Here is a 17658-nt window from a genome sequence, read left to right as displayed (position 1 = left end):
CCATGGTACTCCTGGCAGAGTTCTGAATAAACGAAAGCTTAGCTGATTTACAAAAGAATCATTACAAATTCATATATTCACCAACTATGATTTTTTATCTGTATTATATTGTTCTGATAAATTAAAACAATGTTTGCTAATAAGCATGATGCACTAAATGGTTAAAAATTGTGTACCATCATAATAGTTTGGTAATGCTATCTATAATAACTAAATTGGTGACTTAAAAACTCAAAATGCATTTGCACTCATCCATAAATTAACACAATATATTTTCTGCAAAACGAGGTGCCACTACGTAGAAATAAAACTAATCTTAAGTGATGCTAATCTTAAATATAAATGCAGTACTCTCATATTTTGTTTTTACTACACTTTTTTTAATATATCCACATATTATTTTGAAGTATTAAAAATCCATATGTGCGTGATTGGTCTTAGAACATAAAATACTGTCTGTGTTTGTGTGTCTGTTTCTCAGGAAATAAGCCAAGGGAAAATACAACTAAACATAGTAGGAGAAAAAGATGTCTTTACACAGCCGATGGTTGGCTAACTCAAGAGTTTATATTTGGGAGACGGAGACTGAAGGGGCAGACAAGTGCCAGAAGGCCTAAGCCACATTAAACAACAGCATAACTCCACATTGTGCTGAATACATGAGACGCCACTGCTCCCTGAACTACAAGATCTATAAGTAGAACTTGAAAATGTCCCATAAGTAGGTGTGGCTTAGGTCACATCCCGAGTGAATTCAAGTAATAAAACTTGATGGTCATCACTCTAATAGCTTGTGGCCAGTATTCTCAAGTCACAAAAATGTAAATGTGTGCATCTTAGCACTGATAACTAAAAATTAAAAGGAGGCATTTATAAATACAGAAAATATATAATGCGTAAAATAAATGTTGAAATGTATACTTCCATAATAATGAGCCCTATGTTTACATTTTAAATATTATACGTTTATATTATAGCCTTACTTGGAAAACACCATAATATCTACCTTAGAACACACATATTTTTAAAATCAGCCCTAAAACTCATCACTAAACATTCTAGGGCAGCAGCTCATAAACTGCAGTCCATGAACCCCCAAGGTTCTCTGAGACCCTTTCAGGTCATCTGTGAGATCAAAACTATTTTCTTAATAATATTTTGACAGTATTAGCCTTTCTCATTTTGTTGGAATTTGCATGAATGGTCAAAGCAATGATGAGTATAGCTGATGGCACCTTAGCACCAAATCAAGGCAGTAGCATCAAAATGCACTATATACAAAACGTATTTTTTACTACTATGCAAACTTTTTTAAAAAGCCAGTTTCACTTAAGAATGTCTTTGATACAACAGAAAAAAATGATTGATTTCCTTGAAAATTGAGTACATGTTTCTTTGTTCAATTATGTGCCAAAATGGGAGGCATACATAAAGCCCTTCTGCATACCACAGCTTGACAGCTGTCTCAAAAAAAAATATATGAGCAATTGTTTAAGTTGTGAATTGAATTAGTCACTTCTTTCATGGAACACCATTTTTTTACTTGAAAGAACAACTATGCTTATTTAGGCTTAGATATTTGACAGACATTTTGTCAAAAATGAATAACGCAAGCTTATCTCTTCAAGTGCTGCCTATGACAGTGATGTCAATAATAAAATTTGAGCTCTGAAATGAAAATTTTTAAAAAACTTGTATCCACTACTGAGAGTTTGAGAGCTTCCCTATACTTACAATTTTTCTGATGAGATCAGTGGTGATATTAACAAAGGTTAACATTTTGTTATTGTTTAAGGAAATTTATCAACATTTAGTAGATCTGCATAACTCAGTGAATCAGTATTTTCCTAATAATCAACAAGAGGGAAGAAAATCACACATGAGTAAAAGAACCATTCAAAGTGCAAGGCCGACCAATGTTTTTCTTTTTTGAGACAGGGTCTCACTTCGTCACCCAGGCTGCAGTGCAGTGGCTCCTTCATAGGTCACTGCAGCCTTGACCTCCTGGGCTCAAGCAATCGTCCTGCCTCAGCCTCCCAAGAAGCTGGGAACACAGGTATGTGCCACCCTGCTTGTTAATTTTTTTTTTTAATTTTGGTAGAGACGGGATCTCACTGTGTTGCCCAGACTGGTCACAAACTTTTGGGCTCAAGCAATACTCCTGCCTTGGCCTCCCAAACTGCTGGGATTACAGGGATAAGCCACTGTATAGATTATGAAAAGTATTTAAAAGAATCTTCCAAAGGAGGATAGCAGAAATGAAAATAAAGTAAGTTCAAACTAGAATCCTTGACACAACTGATTTTATTCCCAATGCCTCTTAAAAAGAATCGTTCCATGGGTGGCAGGAGGGGTGTTTTCATGGTGTGATGCACCGTGACTTGTTATTCAAGATGTAGTCCAGTGTTCCATCTATCACATTTTATACCTTTCCAAAAAAAAAAAAAAAAAACCCAAAACAACAACAACAAAAATCATTCCAATTAATGGCATTCACAGCAACCTGGATGGGACTGGAGACTATTATTCTAAGTGAAGTAACTCAAGAATGGAAAACCAAACATATGTTCTCGCTCCTAAGTGCGAGCACTTATGAGGATACAAAGGCATAAGAATGACACGATGGACTTCGGGGACTCGGGGAAAAGGGTGGGAAGAGGATGAGAGATAAAAGACTACTAACTGGGTTCAGTGTACACTGCTAGGGTGATGGATGCACTAAAATCTCACAAATCACCACTAAAGAACTTACTCAAGTAACCATATACCTCCTGTTCCCCAAAAACCTACAGAAATAAAAAATTTTTAAAAAAATTCCAAGTTTTTCCCAATGAAATTAATGTAAAAAGTGTAATGTAATGTAACCTAATAACTCATTAAAAAGCTCGTGTAAAATCATATTATTGAAAAACAAATGTTCTTTGCAACCTATGTAAAATCATGGTATACTGTATGAGCATCTAGGAGTCTGCAGCACTCAGAATTTTATTTGGATAATAATAACAATATTTAAAATAACATATTTGAAAGATATGTTCTCAATCTATGAATTTTATACTAAGCATGTTTATAAGAGGTTATAAAACTTAAAAATACAATGTTTTTAAAACAGTGGATAGTGTCTGAGAGTGACCATATTGTTACTCCCATTTCATTTTCTCTACTTAACATACAGAACCGAAGTCAAAGAGGAGGAGGGAAACTGGCAATCTCAAATCTCAGTACCAAAAGCTGGTAACAGTGAAAAAGTTGACAGAATTTTTGTTGGTTCTCCTATAAAAAAATCAGGAACTAGAATAATAAGTAGACCACAATGGAAAGTACCACTATGAGCAAACAAGAATAAAGAGAAAGCAAATTCTTGGAAGAACCAAAAGTTTTAAGTTTGCAAAGAGCAGAAACCGCCTGATTTTCCTTTAATAGAACATGTATGAACTCAAGCAAGAGAACTTGCTAGGATTCTGAATAGAACAGCCCACTGCACCACTCAGCCAATAAAACATCCCCCAAACAACAAACAAATGAGCATTTTTTTCACGGATCATAATGTTGGGTCAACCTTTCTACTATTCTGAAAATCAAAGGCACTTTCAGGTGGAGTTTTAGGAGGCAAGGCATGACTTCCTAATTTGGAAACAACCTATCCTGCTGTTGTTACTATAGTCAGTGGCAGAACTAGACTAGAGCTAGCCTCAACTGCAATATGTACTTTTCAGCCTGCTTCCACCCTACCGAAGAGGAAGATGGTTTTTAAAACACCCACAAAAAAGTCTGAATATTCTGTGAAAATGGTCTTGTCCTGTCAGCCTAGGTCAATCAGGCACTAATAAACTTCAGGAAGTTTGAAACTGCAGAAACTGAAAAAACAGTGCCAGCAAGTCCACCCTGTTAATACCTAGAGTTAAAGGAGACAACTCCAGTTTATGGCTGTTGTCCTGGTATAATTATTAATAGTGCCCACTTGTACTCACAGGGTTCCACATGGCCACTCTAACTAGAAAGGAGTGACGCTTACAAGGTAAAGCAAGTTGTGTATATTCAGCCTAAAAACACAGCAAAGTGTAAACATGTGCAACCAAGGTTGACATTTCTTATTTTCTGTAAGCCGTACAATTTTAACATTAAATTTCTTGTGAGCAAAAGCACAAAAATTTTGGCTCTTTTCCAGCCATAGTAAACTATTCCATTTCAGTTCCTCAAAAGAGTTTCACTCATGACATACATGCATAAATTTGTAAGTATAAAACTTCAAATTATCCTTTTTGGAAATATACTGGGAAAATACCTTCCTGCTTATATTTGAACCACCTCTCTATATGCTTATTCTCACTTTATTAAGCACATTCACTTTCTAAATTAAATTCTAATATGGTTTTGGTCAATCACATACATCAAAATGATTAGTGAATTTTATGTTCTTATGGTTGCTAGAATAAAATCTCAACCAGATGACTTCAGCTAGGCAAAGATCTCCCTTGCCACCTCTCGGCCTGCTTTGGCCCAGTTACACGCAACGAGAAATGTTCAGAAAAATCTCCTACTCATGAACAAGGACGGTACAATTCTTAGAACATGCACACACCTGCTATGAACTCCTACATACAGAGACATGGACTGGAAGCCCACCGGTCGATTTTTCAGGCCCTATCAGCACATCAGCATTAGCCAACTCCGACATGCCCAGAACTGGTTAAAGGGTCTGTGGGATTTGGCACACTGCTCAGTATCCAACTTACAAGTGTAAATGTAGGTCAGACAGATACATTTGATCCCTGTCTTAAGTATCTACAAGGTGAATGGGTATATCCTATATACTATCAGCCAGAAAACTAACAGAAATAGCAAACATTTGAACAACAGCAGAAATCAAGACTCAATCTAACCTGAAAATAATTTTCAAATGAGTTCAGTCTCATATGTTCAATAACTGCTACCTGCATATACATTTATAATAAAGAAACATGTTTATATCAAAATAAATGTTATCCTACTTATTAGTACATACTGTCTGACATTATACCAAAATTCAAGTCTGGTAAAACTGTTTATAAACAAATTAGTCTATGCCACCAGATTAACCAACACCTAGAAATAATGCTTTATACACTACAATTGCTCAATCAAATCCTTAATGACAATCATAAACGTTTCTTAAGCTTCCCACCAATTTGGTATCATATCCTAATCATTTATGATCCCTGTTTTTCAAGAATATGAAAGACCCACTTCTGCTAGTCTGTCACTATTAATTTAACCACAATCACAGTTTGATAGTGTTATAAAAGTCTACAGTTATAACACTTATTTTCCATCAGGTCTGCAAATTATGTAAAATAAAATTATTTTTCACTGGCAGGAAGATAGCAAATTGAAACTAGCCTAGATGTAGTTTCAACTTAAGATGACTCAACACTGTTAGATAAGAGCTGTCCCTCAGACTTACAAGAACACACCGAATCAAACATAAAACTTAACCAGTTATTAAAGGAAATAAAAGATTTTAAAAGGTTATAACCACCAATGAGAGTCAACTTATCAAAAATAAAAAATAGGGATGCCTATAAATACTAAAAATACATCATTGGCAATCATCCATCTCATTAAAACATCAGTCACCAGAAACAGATCTTCAACAGTACCAATATTTAAAAATACAACTATTGACAGCCAGGCACAGTGGCTCACGCCTGTAATCCCAGGACTTTGGGAGGCCAGGCAGATCACCTGAGGCCAGGAGTTCAAGACCAGCCTGGCCAACATGGCAAAACCCCGTCTCTACTAAAAATACAAAAGCTAGCCAGATGTTGTGGCACATGCTCGTAATCCCAGCTACTCAGGTAGCTGAGGCACAAGAATCACCTGAACCTGGAAGGTAGAGGTTGTAATGAGCTGAGATCGTGCCACTGCACTCCAGCCTGGGCGAGAGAGTGAGACTCTGACTCAAAAAAAAAAAAAAAAAAAAGAAAAGTTTCAAATATAGTTCAGTTGTATGATAAAGCATAGTCACAAGCTAATATTAGTCTGGAATATAGATGTAGCTATAAGTTATGCAATTATTACCACTTCACCTGAAGACTTCCTACTCTACCTCTGCTGACAAAGTTATTTCTTACACACATCTCTGGAAAACATGAATCACCACATTACTTCTCGATTAATCAGAGTATTAAAATGTAATGTATTCACCTGTAATAAAGCATATGTAGGTGTCCACATAAATTCTGGGTTATTTTTACCATCAGGGCAAGAAGGAGGCAATAAATCCAATAAAAAATAAATGACTTTAAGAAGTATCTCGTGAAGCTAAATAGTCAATTACCTAGCATAATTTCTGCATTTAAGTGTAAGCTTCTTGCAAAACTAAGAATAAGACATGAAAACATAAATACTCACTGGCCTAATAAACACTCTTCACTACATTTTTAGAAAGCATATATCCCATATTTTGTCATGAATAAAGGTATATACAATGAAGGCCATATTCGACATTCTTTCCACACAATATTTATTGAGCTCCTACCATGCAATACACAGAACAATTATTCAAGAAAATTCTACACTCTTGCCTTCGTGTAATAAGAGGGAGACAGACATACCAATGGCAATGACAAGTCTGGTAAGTTAAAACCAACAGGGAGACCTTTGGATAACCAGAGAAGCCCTCTTCTGAGGAGGTGACAGGAAAGATTAAAAGGACTCTGCTGCCGTAATTATCCAGGAATCCCTAAAAGAAAACAAGCTGTAACATTAAAAATAAGCAAAGGAGGGACTATACATACTTTAAGGAGTTTCTGTGAGCTACAGCTTTTCATAGTAATCAAGACATTAAGTTAGCTTAGCATCAATCTTCTGGTTATAAAATAACAACATCAGGTTCAGATCAACTCTCATTTTACAAATTCCAAATGAATCTAGGATCCAAGTGACAAAGAGCCTGAAAAATACTCCAGTGATAGCCTGCTTATTCTTCGTAAGCCTTTCCTTTACACACAAATGTGAATACAAAGGAAAAAGCAAACTTAGCCAGGATGATGTTAAAACATACTCTAGTTTTCTTAAAAAAAGAATGTAATCCAAAGAACCAAGTTTATCATCTTCCTAAACACAGAAACCACAAAATTATCAGTGGTTATCAAAGCTGCCTGAAACCACCAATCATAGATGATTAATGAAGTTATAAAATTTGAAAACAGATACTTATCACTGTACCCCCCCAAAAAAAAAAAAAAGAAAACCCACAACTATACTCTCATACACATAAAAAGATTACCCAAGTAAATAAATACAAGGCTTAAATCTTATTTCTACAAATCAACTCCTGCAGTGAATTTGTTCAACATTTACTGAACATCTGATAAGGACCAGTACAATGCTTCTGTTCTTGCAGAAAACTAAAAAATTGGACTTGTGATGGCCAAATAGAGTAAAAATAATCATTAGATGGTTAAAAAAAAAAAAATTCACACGAGCTTAGACAAAGCAAATTGAAACTGTTGGCCTTGAAATACTGGCTGAGAGAATTACTCATATTAAGTTTACCTACATCATAATAAAAGATACAATATGTTAAATGCAAAGCTTAACTAGGACCAGAATAAATTTAATAGTACAGGAAAGTTCTCGAGAAAACAAAATAGAAATGTGAGCCAGCCACTATATAGTGAAAAAGCTAAAAAACCAATATATGGACATTCTTAAAAACCAATTCATTTCATTATGAAAGGCTTCTAATACAATTCTGAAGAATAATTTCTAAAAATAGAAATGTTCAGATATAAGTAGGGAGAAAAATTAGGAAATGAAATATATCATCTTTTTTTCCAAGTCCTTCAATTCTTGTTTTGCTTCAATGTATGTACAAAGCAAACTTTCACCTACAGTATAACTGAAAAAATAGCTTTCCAAATGACAGGCCAATTTTAAAAACTAGTCATATCACTAAGAAATAAAAAGTTTCAATTGAGTGCTTAAAATAGAATTTAATTAAATCAATGAACTATAATGTTTCTGATTTGAGATTTTTTTAATGCTAACTCAATTCAAAATCCCAAAAAGCTGAATTCTCTTTATTAAACTGAAAAAAGATTCCTTTCCACCAGACTTGAGAAATCTCTCAAAAAAAAAAAAAAAATCCATTCAAACAAACAAAAAAAAACTACACACCAAGATGTTTTATGGTCAATTTTTTTTATCTTGTGATAAAAAGAAAAATGAATTCATTATTCTAAAAGAAAACATAATCCTGAAACTAAATTATCATGGCACCTTTCTAAAGATATACTAGTCTATGAACGAACACTTAAGTACATAGTACTAACTCGCTTACTAGAACCTAACTCATAAAATCATTACAGAAGATGAATGAATCAGGAGTAACTTAACGTAACATCTATGCTCAAATTGGCAACCTGAGCCTAATGACGTGTGTCAGTATTCAACTAAGGATTAAGACAAATGGCTAGCTACCCACGTCAAGTGCAGTCACAGGTACAGATGAAAACAGAATAGAGTCCTTCCCATGACTGCCAAAAACTCAAGAAATCAGAGAAGCAATAGTCAAATTTTCTCAAAAACATAAAGTGGAATTCAATGATAAAAGGATTAAATTTCGTAAGAATGTTCAAATTTGCCAAACATGTTTTGTTGCCTAGGAGCTAGTATTTTATAGCAAGTATTAACTACAAATTACCTATTACAACAAATCAAAAATAGACGCTATTAAAATGATTTCCTAAACGGGCACAAATATTGAGTGAAATTTTTTTATGCTGTTAAAGTCTGTGCAGCCACCGAATGAACAGAGCGCGGAACCGACCCTTGCGGAGCGATTTACAGGGTTGCTCCCCGACCCTTCACCTCCCTCCCCTCTCCACGGAGCCCTTCCTAGTGGACTTGGACTCAAACATTTTTTTAAGAGCTGCTCGGAACGCTTTCAGCAGCTTTGTTATAAACAACCCCCATTGTTACCAGGCCAGGAGCGAGCGTGATTTCCTCCTCCTCTCAGGGAGCCAGCCTGGGGCCGGCGCCTCCCTCCGGGCAGAGGCCGCCGCAGAGGACGGGCCGTTCCTCGCGGCCCCGAAGGTGGAGAAGGCGCGCCTTTCCTCGGAGGAGTCCGACTCCGGGCCTGTGCCATCAGGGAGCCCGCACCTCCCGAACTTTGTGATACTGACTTTCCCCTCCCAGCTGGCAGCCTGCAAGTTTATGAACCCGAAGCACAGCGCGCGTCACAGGCTCCATCCCGGCCACGGCGAAGGGGCGCCGCGAGCCACGACCGGGCTGCAGGTGGAGGGCGCCGGCCCCGCGCGCCGCCGCGCCCCCCGCGCCGCCGGGGATGAGGCCGGGGCCGCGCCGCGCTCGCGGGGGTGGGGGCGGCGGCCCAGGTGAGCCACCAGGTGAGCGGCCGGAGAGGGGAACAGGTGACTGCCGCGCCCCGCCAGCCCCCGCGACCCCGGGATACACCGCGGCAGGGGGACGGGGGCTGCGGAGGACGCCGGGGCCCGCGGTGGGCCTGGGGGAGGGGGAGGGGAAAGAAGGGGGGAGTGGGGGGAGGGGGAAAGGAGGGCGGGTCCTCGGCTGGCGGGCGGCGGCAGGGGGGGAGGGGCGGGCGCGGCGCGGCGGGCGGGGGTCGCGCAGGCCCCGCGCCCGGCGGTGCTCACCTCGGTCGGCTGGCTGATCTCGAACAGGTCCAGCCGGTTGGCGTTCCAGTGGTGGATGATGTCGGCCAGCTTCCGCCGCTCCTCGTCACGGCCGCCCGCCGACATGGTCCTGGCCGCGCCTCCTCAGCCGCGCGGGGCCGGGGCCGGAGGACGGGCCGAGGACGACAGGTCCGCGGGGGCCCGGCGACCCTCGCCACCCCCCGCGGGCCGCCTCCGCCTCCGCGGCTGCCTCCGCCTCCGCGGCCACGCCGCGTCGTCCGACTTGGCCTCCGCCTGGGGCTCAGTCCGCGCCGCGCCGCGCCGCCTCAGCCCCGCCGGCCGGTGTGCGCCCGGCGCCCGCCGCCCGCACCCGCCCGCGCCCCGCCCGCCGCCGTGCGCGCCCCCGCCCGCCGTGCGCGCCGCCGCCCCGCGCGTCGCCGCCGCACCTCCGGGCCGCTCCACTAGGTGCTGCTGCCGCGGCCGCCAGGGAGGGAGGTGTCGGAGGGCGGGCCCCGCGCGGTGCTAGGGTTCCGTCTGGACTGGCGGTGGTGGGTCCCAACCGGCGGTACCGGGTTCTGTCCCGACCAGCGGTGCTAGGTTCGGTTCGGACGCGCGCTGCTGGATCTAAATGGGCAGTGCTGGGTCCGATGGGTGGTGCTGTGTTCGGTCCGGACGCGCGGTGCAGAGTCCGGACGGGCGGTGCTGGATCCAAATGGGCGGTACTGGATCTGGACGGGCGGTGATGGGTCCGATGGGCGGTGCTACGTTCGGTTCGGACGGGCGGTGCTGGGTCTAAATGGGCGCTGCTGGGTCCGATGGGCGGTGCTGGGTTCGGTCCGGACGGGCGGGGACGGGCGGTGCTGGGTCCAAATGGGTGGTGATGGATCTGTGCACGGGCGGTGCTGGGTCCGGACGGGCGGTGCTGGGTCCGGACGGGCGGTGGGTCCGATGGGCGGTGCTAGGTTCGGTTCGGATGGGTGGTGCTAGGTCTAAATGGGCGGCGCCGGATCCGATGGGCGGTGCGGGGTTGGGTCCGGACTGGCGGGTCTGGGTCTGGACGGGCGGTACTGGATCCAAATGGGGGTGCAGTGCTGGATCTGGACGGGCGGTGCTGGGTCCGAACGGGCGATGGGTCCCATGGGCGGTGCTAGGTTCGGTTCGGACTGGCGGTGCTGGGTCTAAATGGGCGGTGCTGGGTCCGATGGGCGGTACTGGGTCTGGACGGGCGGTTCTGGGTCTGGACGGGCGGTGCAGTATCCAAATGGGCGGTGCTGGGTCCGGACGGGCGGTGCTAGGTTCGGTCCGGACGGGTGGTGCTGGGTCTAAATGGGCGGTGCTAGGCTCAGCAGGGGACCGGTGGGCGTGGCGGCACAGGTACGGAGCGCAGGGCGGGTGCAGCGCCCTCTCCGAAGGGCCCTGCGCTCCCCGCGCTCGCTGCTCCTCCCGCCCGCGCATTGCCCCGGGGCTGCTGCGTGTTTCTTCCAGGGTGATTCCTTTCCGCTGGGGTTACTTCAAAGCCGACCTTTTCAAGCTGTTTTCTTCCGCGGAGGACACGTTGTTAGGCTTTGTGTGCATTTCAAGGGTCATGTTTTCTGAACCGCGCTCCGCCGCTCTTGGGGTGTTCGAGCCCCCACACTGCTGTGCGGTGTTCCTCTCACAGAGTGAGGTTGGAGGGTCCCACTGCCTTTGTGTGTCTCCTTAGAAAACGCCTCTTCTCTCAGACACATTGTTATCTGCCAATCCTTCGCAGACGTAGAGAACGGACTGCAGAGTTAATAAACGTCGAGGGGAAGCTTTGATGCTCCCCAGTTGGCCCTGAGAGATGCCACGTGAGCGTCATTTTAAATCCTGTACGTGTCCCCGTGGACGTGGAAACCTGAAATTAATTTCAGTAGCAAGCTTTGTGAATTGTAGGGATTTTTTTTCATTAGGTGTCTTTTTTGTAACTGCCCCTCCCCTCCCCCACCCTTTGTTTTGGCTGCAGAGCGCATCTGCAGTCTCCCCACGCCGGGTTCAGTCAGGCGAAGTTGCGTTATCTGTGATGTGTTGTAACAAAAAGCGTTTATCTTTGAAACACTAAGGCAAGTAATGAGAAGAGTGAACTATATTTGACAAAGCCTTTTTATTTTTGTCATTACTTTTTTTTCCAATGTGGAAATAATTTTTCTCTCCACCAACTGGATTTCCTCTTTTGCAGACAATTAGAGAGTTCTGTCATCCCCACTGGGTTCTGTCTTTTCTACCGCACTTGTCCAGTACAGCTACATAAGGAGGCTTCTCAGCAGAGGAGCCTGGGGTGTTGAACCAGTGCCATGAGGGAATGAATTATTCAATAGATCGCTAGTCTCCTTTCTTAAAGTGTGGTGACTTGCAGAAAAGCATCTGTGTCTAAATGGCATCTTCGTGTTCTAGCACTCGGTTTCTTTATGCCTTTCAGTTCCTGGGCTTCCCGATGGACTCGAGTTTTTACTATGTGAGCATCCCCGTGCCTGCACAGCAAGGACTCTCATTGGGTTCCACACGTGCTGCGCAGATCCCTGACACAGCGTTCACTGAACCTCAACTGCAGAAGCTTCATTCCTGAGGATGCTGTTACCAAGAATGACTTGCCTCTTGAAGAATGAGTTTGCAAAGCCTGCAGTTAGATTGCTGATGTCCAAAGTAAGTATGTGTAGCATCACTAAAGAGAAAATTCAGGATTCCTGGAAAACAGTTATGGGCTCTCTGCAGTGTTATTTTTGTAATAAAAAACATATAGCATATGTGAAATACCTACTGGGTGATGCAGGACACATAGAAGGCTCGAAATTAATGTGAATCATTCTCGTTTTTCTGACTGTCATTAAAAGTCCCCATTTGTATTATGTATGAGTGGTATATCAATATCTAAACTACACTTCATTGTAGGTCCCAACCAACATTAGTTTATTGACAAATGTTTAAGAGCAGCCAAAAATTCATAGAATACCTATGATTCTTAAGTCATGAACACGCCCATAACTGGTATATGTTTAGGACATGAAAATTTCCAGGCTGACAAATCATTTCGCTGTCATCGGTCAAGACTCCGGGATGATATTCTGAGCCATATGTTAATTTTGATAACCACGTAGAACAATAAAAGGTAAACATGCTACCATCTTCTATTCTCATTGCACCACTGGATTCTGGTACATCTAAAAATTGTACTTAAATGATATCCAAGAAATGCTGTATAAAAACAAAATAGGGCCGGGCGCAGTGGCTCACACCTGTAATCCCAGCATTTTGGGAGGCCAAGGCGGGTGGATCACGAGGTCAGGAGATCAAGACCATCCTGGCTAACATGGTGAAACCCCGTCTCTACTAAAAATACAAAAAAAAAAAAAAAATTAGCCGGGCATGGTGGTGGGTGCCTGTAGTTCCAGCTACTCAGGAGGCTGAGGCAGGAGAATGATGTGAACCCGGGAGGCGGAGGTTGCAGTGAGCTGAGACCGCGCCACTGCACTCCAGCCTGGGCGACAGAGCAAGACTCTGTCTCTAAATAAATAAATAAATAAATAAATAAAAGAATGGGCTTTTCTGTTATTAATTCCATTTTATACATGGTGAGACTGAAATGCAAGATAAAGGACTGGACTGAAGCTAAACAAACCTGCACTGGGCGAGGTTGAAAAAGACCTTTTTAATCTATAAGTCAGTTTTTGAAAATTTAAGTTTCTACTTTATAATTTTAGTTTTCCTTTTAAACGTATATTATTGTTAGTTGCACTGTTCAAAAAGTTTTACAGCTTCTATTTCAATCAGCACTGATATACTAATATTTTTAAGTATCTCCTATCTAAAACCAAAATCTACGTAAAACCTAAAAGTACCAGGTAATAGAGGACAACAGAGCAAGACTGTCTCTTAAAAAAAGAAGTATCACATAATAGGAATAAATATGAGGACAGAAAGTAATAATATTTTTGAATTTCTGATTAAACTTTGCACTTTAAAATTTTTTCGAAATATTATGAAAACCAGGTTCTGAGACCAGCCACATGAAATAAACCTTTTCCTGCCCCAATTTTCACAGCCTCTAGAAAATAGTAGGTACCAGGGAAAAGATTAATACATCAAAAAAAAAAAAGATACAAATATATCAACTATGTTTAACTATATCAACTATATTTAGTACCCTAGGTCATTTAATTTTCTAGCCACCAATAAATTCCATATTTTATTAAATTAATCAAATTTTGAGGCCGAGCGCGGTGGCTCACGCCTGTAATCCCAGCACTTTGGGAGGCCGAGGCGGGCGGATCACGACGTCAGGAGATCGAGACCATCCTGGCTAACACGGTGAAACCCCGTCTCTACTAAAAATACAAAAAATTAGCCGGGCGTGGTAGCGGGCGCCTGTAGTCCCAGCTACTCGGGAGGCTGAGGCAGGAGAATGGCGTGAACCCGGGAGGCGGAGCTTGCAGTGAGCCGAGATCGCGCCACTGCACTCCAGCCTGGGCGACAGAGCGAGACTCCGTCTCAAAAAAAAAAAAAATTTTGAAAAGTGTCAATATTACTGTATAAATCATCTTACAAGTCCTTTTAGTAGCTATATCAATTTAGAGGATGGTCTTTAGCAAAAAAAGTAAAGGAAAAGGGTTTAATAAAGGTCCAATAGCAGACCTTCTAGGGCAGGCAGCCTTCTATAGTAGCCCGTGCATGTGAAAGTTAATCTAATTAGTTGATCTATAAAGTTAAATAACCAAACTCTCCTTTGCTTAACCCATTGCTAGAAAGGCCAGTGTTGTTAATTTCATTTTTTAAACAAACAAGCAAAAAAAACTCTAGAGGATGAGTTTTTCATAAGTAGGGTATGTGCTACTGTATTGGAAAATGAAGAAATATATCTTTCAACTCTGCTTCCTTCATTGCTTTCCCGTGTTCCTAATATTTAGTCACATTTTAGGTTAGAACTTTCAGGAAGTGAGTTTTTACACAGAAATTAGTGCTATAAACAGCCCTTAAAATAGGAATTTAATCGTACTTATTTAAAATATATATGTATATAATCTTACCAACCCAGAAAGACATGTTCTCTGGCATTTTATAAACTAAGATGCTACTGGAAGGAAAAAGCTAAATCTGAAATACACAAACATATTTACACTGTGATATGGTTTAGATCTGTATGCCAAAGCCGAATCTCATGTCAGACTGTAATCTCCAATGTTGGAGATGGGGCCTAGGAGGAGGTGATTGGATTGGATCATGGGGGCGGATTTCCTCCTTTGGTGCTATTCTGGTGATAGAGTTCTCACTAAATCCTGTTGTTTAAAAGTGTGTGGTATCTCCGTTCGCCAGCTTCCTCCTGTTCCAGCCAGGTAAGACATGTCTGCTTCCCCTTTGCCTTCTGCCATGATTGTAAGTTTCCTGAGGCCTCCCCAGCCATGCTTCCTGTACAGCCTGCAGAACCATGGGCCAATTAAACCTCTTTTCTTTATAAATTACCTAGTCTCAGGTATTCCTTTATAGCAATGCAAGACTGGAATGGACTAATACACACTGAATGCAAAGAAATGAAATGGTTATGTGTGTGTGTGTGTGTGTGTGTGTGTGTGTGTGTGTGTGGAAGGTATTAGAAGGGGATTATACCGTAAACATGGGTCACTTACCTTTTACTGTGTTGGAGAATTGCTTTGCACTATCTTCTTTTTATTCAGTACATGTTGCAGACTAAGTTAAAATGTGATCATATATATCCTGAAAATAATGAAAGAATATCAGGCTGTGAGTAGATTGTGAAAGGGTGTCTCCCCTGCCTGCCTCCTTGTCCTCCTTTCCGCATTCTGTCCATCCTCAGCCGTGCGAGGTGTCGCTGCATGCTGCTCTGGAAGTGCTCTCACTTCCAGAATTTCTCCGTCCAGTGGCCCATTTCGTCAGTTTCGGTTTCCCACTTTGAAAACCGATCAACTGGCCGGGCGCGGTGGCTCACGTCTGTAATCCCAGCACTTTGGGAGGCCAGGGTGGGCAGATCACGAGGTCAGGAGATCGAGACCATCCTGGCTAACAGGGTGAAACCCCGTCTCTACTAAAAAATACAAAAAATTATCCAGGCGTGGTGGCGGGCGCCTGTAGTCCCAGCTACTCCGGAGGCTGAGGCAGGAGAATGGCGTGAACCCGGGAGGCGGAGCTTGCGGTAAGCTGAGATCGCGCCACTGCACTCCAGCCTGGGCGACAGAGCGAGACTCCGTCTCAAAAAAAAAAAAAAAACCGATCAACTAAACTGTACTAGTTCTTTTGTTGCCATCTCCCCATATTTTCCTGATCCCTTAACACTTGGCACTTTGATTTTAGCTGCTACCTTGAATTTGGTTTTGACTTGAAATTCTGAATGTGCCTTTTTCCTCACGAGTTCTGTTCCCCTTGGTGTTGGGGACCCATCTTACTGATGTTTGATTCCGTGCCCCGCTTCTAGCAGAGAGCACAGTTCTGTGTACCTAGTGGATATTTAATAAACGCTCTTTGGCTAGATTAAGATGGCTATGTACTGGGGGGCGGGGTAGGGGTACCCAGCACACAGCTTCTACAGCTAGTCTAGTCCCAGCGGCTGAGACTAGACTTTACTCAGGTGAGTGGTCTTTACAAGGGTAGAGAGTCCACAGTCTGGAGGCCGTGGAGGTTTTCCATCCAGCCTTTCACCTTTTTTCTTGATAATAAAAGGTACAGTTCTAAACAATGGGTCTAGAAGAAGAAAGAATTGTGCTTGCCTCATTCCTAAAATAGAGGGCTTGACCTACTGAGCAACTTTAATATGACTCTATGATCTCGCTGTCATTAATAGAACAAAGGCCAGAAACATTTAGGAGGCGTTATGGAAACCGGGTGCTAAAATGAACTAAATGTAATAAACCTAATTCCCTCCCCAGTTTTCACAGGTTCTATAATATAGAAAGTACTAGGGAAAAGAGAAGGAACTTTATACACCTGAGAAGAGCAAAGGGTACAAATATATCAACTATTATTTTTTACATCTTATGACCTTTTCTACTAGAAAATTATATGTATAATATATAATATATGCTGAATATATAAATTTTGCTAGGAAACTAATATTTTGAAATGCAAACTCCCATTAAATTTTATTTTAACAAATAAAAACAGATACCAAATGAAGGGGAATGTACTATTAACATGCTATTTACCAGCAGTAAAAATAATAGAAACAAAAAAAAGTGTTGAAAAATGTGTTGTTCATGGCAAACCAATGAATGGAATACCCAAGGACTTCTCCCAAGAAAAATCTTTTCTTTATCCGCTAGTGTCTCTGGAAATAAAAATTACCAAGTTACAGGGTTTTGCTTGTTTTTGAAAATAGAGTGCAGCTTAGACATTTTTTCAAGTGCTTTCAACATTTGCAGTAGTTCTATGAGAAAGGAGAAACCTGGCCTAAGGACTTCCGCTAAGATGGTTCTATAAACATGTACCCCGAAGCACCCTTACCACACACACATACCTGCTCTAAATATATGCCAATGGTAGATGACAAATAAAGAGGGAAAACGTAAAATTGTAGGAGACTTGAAACAGCATGGGCACGGCTGAGGATCAGTGTTGGGATGGAGATGCATGATGGTGAGAAGGAGTTGAAGGAAATGTCCTGCTGGAGTCTGGAACCCAAAGGCAGATCCTGCGAGGAGCGGGGCGCTTGTTGGGCAGTGGGGACTATGATGGGGACCACAAGTGCTCATGGGAGGAGAGGAAGCTGCTGCCAACTGCAGCTGCCGGCACAACTGACATGAAGCCATGTGTCTGTGGGAAGAGAAAACGTGCATGTGGCCCCCTGCCAGGAACTGCCATGCAGCGAGTAACTGCATCGGATGCCTTCAACCACGGCAACACAGCTTGTTCCCGGACGAGGGCCCCACATGGACGAGGTGCCTTTGTTAAGCAGAGGTGTGAGCAGAGAGACACTGAGAAAGATAGACAGTAGAGAGAGAATCTCCCACTTACGATGAGGTGGCAAAGAAAAAATTACCATGCACGTGAACACAGCAAATGC

At 42.5% G+C, this 17658-nt stretch overlaps 2 protein-coding genes across 38 annotated transcripts in view; one reads left to right on the top strand and one right to left on the bottom strand.

Moving 5' to 3' along the window:
* AFDN (afadin, adherens junction formation factor) overlaps positions 1 to 10008 on the bottom strand; it is a 145978-nt gene extending 135970 nt beyond the window's left edge. For 18 of the 37 annotated variants that reach the window (XM_016956632.3, XM_016956636.3, XM_016956652.4 and 15 more), the window contains exon 1: positions 9657 to 10003. In XM_016956632.3, the coding sequence (XP_016812121.3) occupies positions 9657 to 9761 (105 nt within the window). In that variant the 5' untranslated portion in view covers positions 9762 to 10003. Of the gene's footprint in view, positions 1 to 8967; positions 9069 to 9656 lie in introns of those variants that run through there. The other 19 variants (XM_054686514.1, XM_016956653.4, XM_016956649.3 and 16 more) reach the window with 4 other exon arrangements.
* A 58-nt stretch (positions 10009 to 10066) lies between these two features.
* LOC129144349 (putative uncharacterized protein AFDN-DT) lies at positions 10067 to 12499 on the top strand. Its single transcript, XM_054686508.2, is given in 2 exon segments — positions 10067 to 11139; positions 11141 to 12499. Coding segments are annotated over 2 exon segments (765 nt in total). The 5' UTR covers positions 10067 to 10431; the 3' UTR covers positions 11198 to 12499.
* The last annotated feature ends 5159 nt before the right edge of the window (positions 12500 to 17658 follow it).

The sequence above is a fragment of the Pan troglodytes genome, chromosome 5 (genome assembly GCF_028858775.2).
Source record: "Pan troglodytes isolate AG18354 chromosome 5, NHGRI_mPanTro3-v2.0_pri, whole genome shotgun sequence".
Lineage (NCBI taxonomy): Eukaryota > Metazoa > Chordata > Mammalia > Primates > Hominidae > Pan > Pan troglodytes.
Note: the sequence above shows the minus strand (reverse complement) of the source record. Positions and strands in the feature narration are given on the sequence as shown.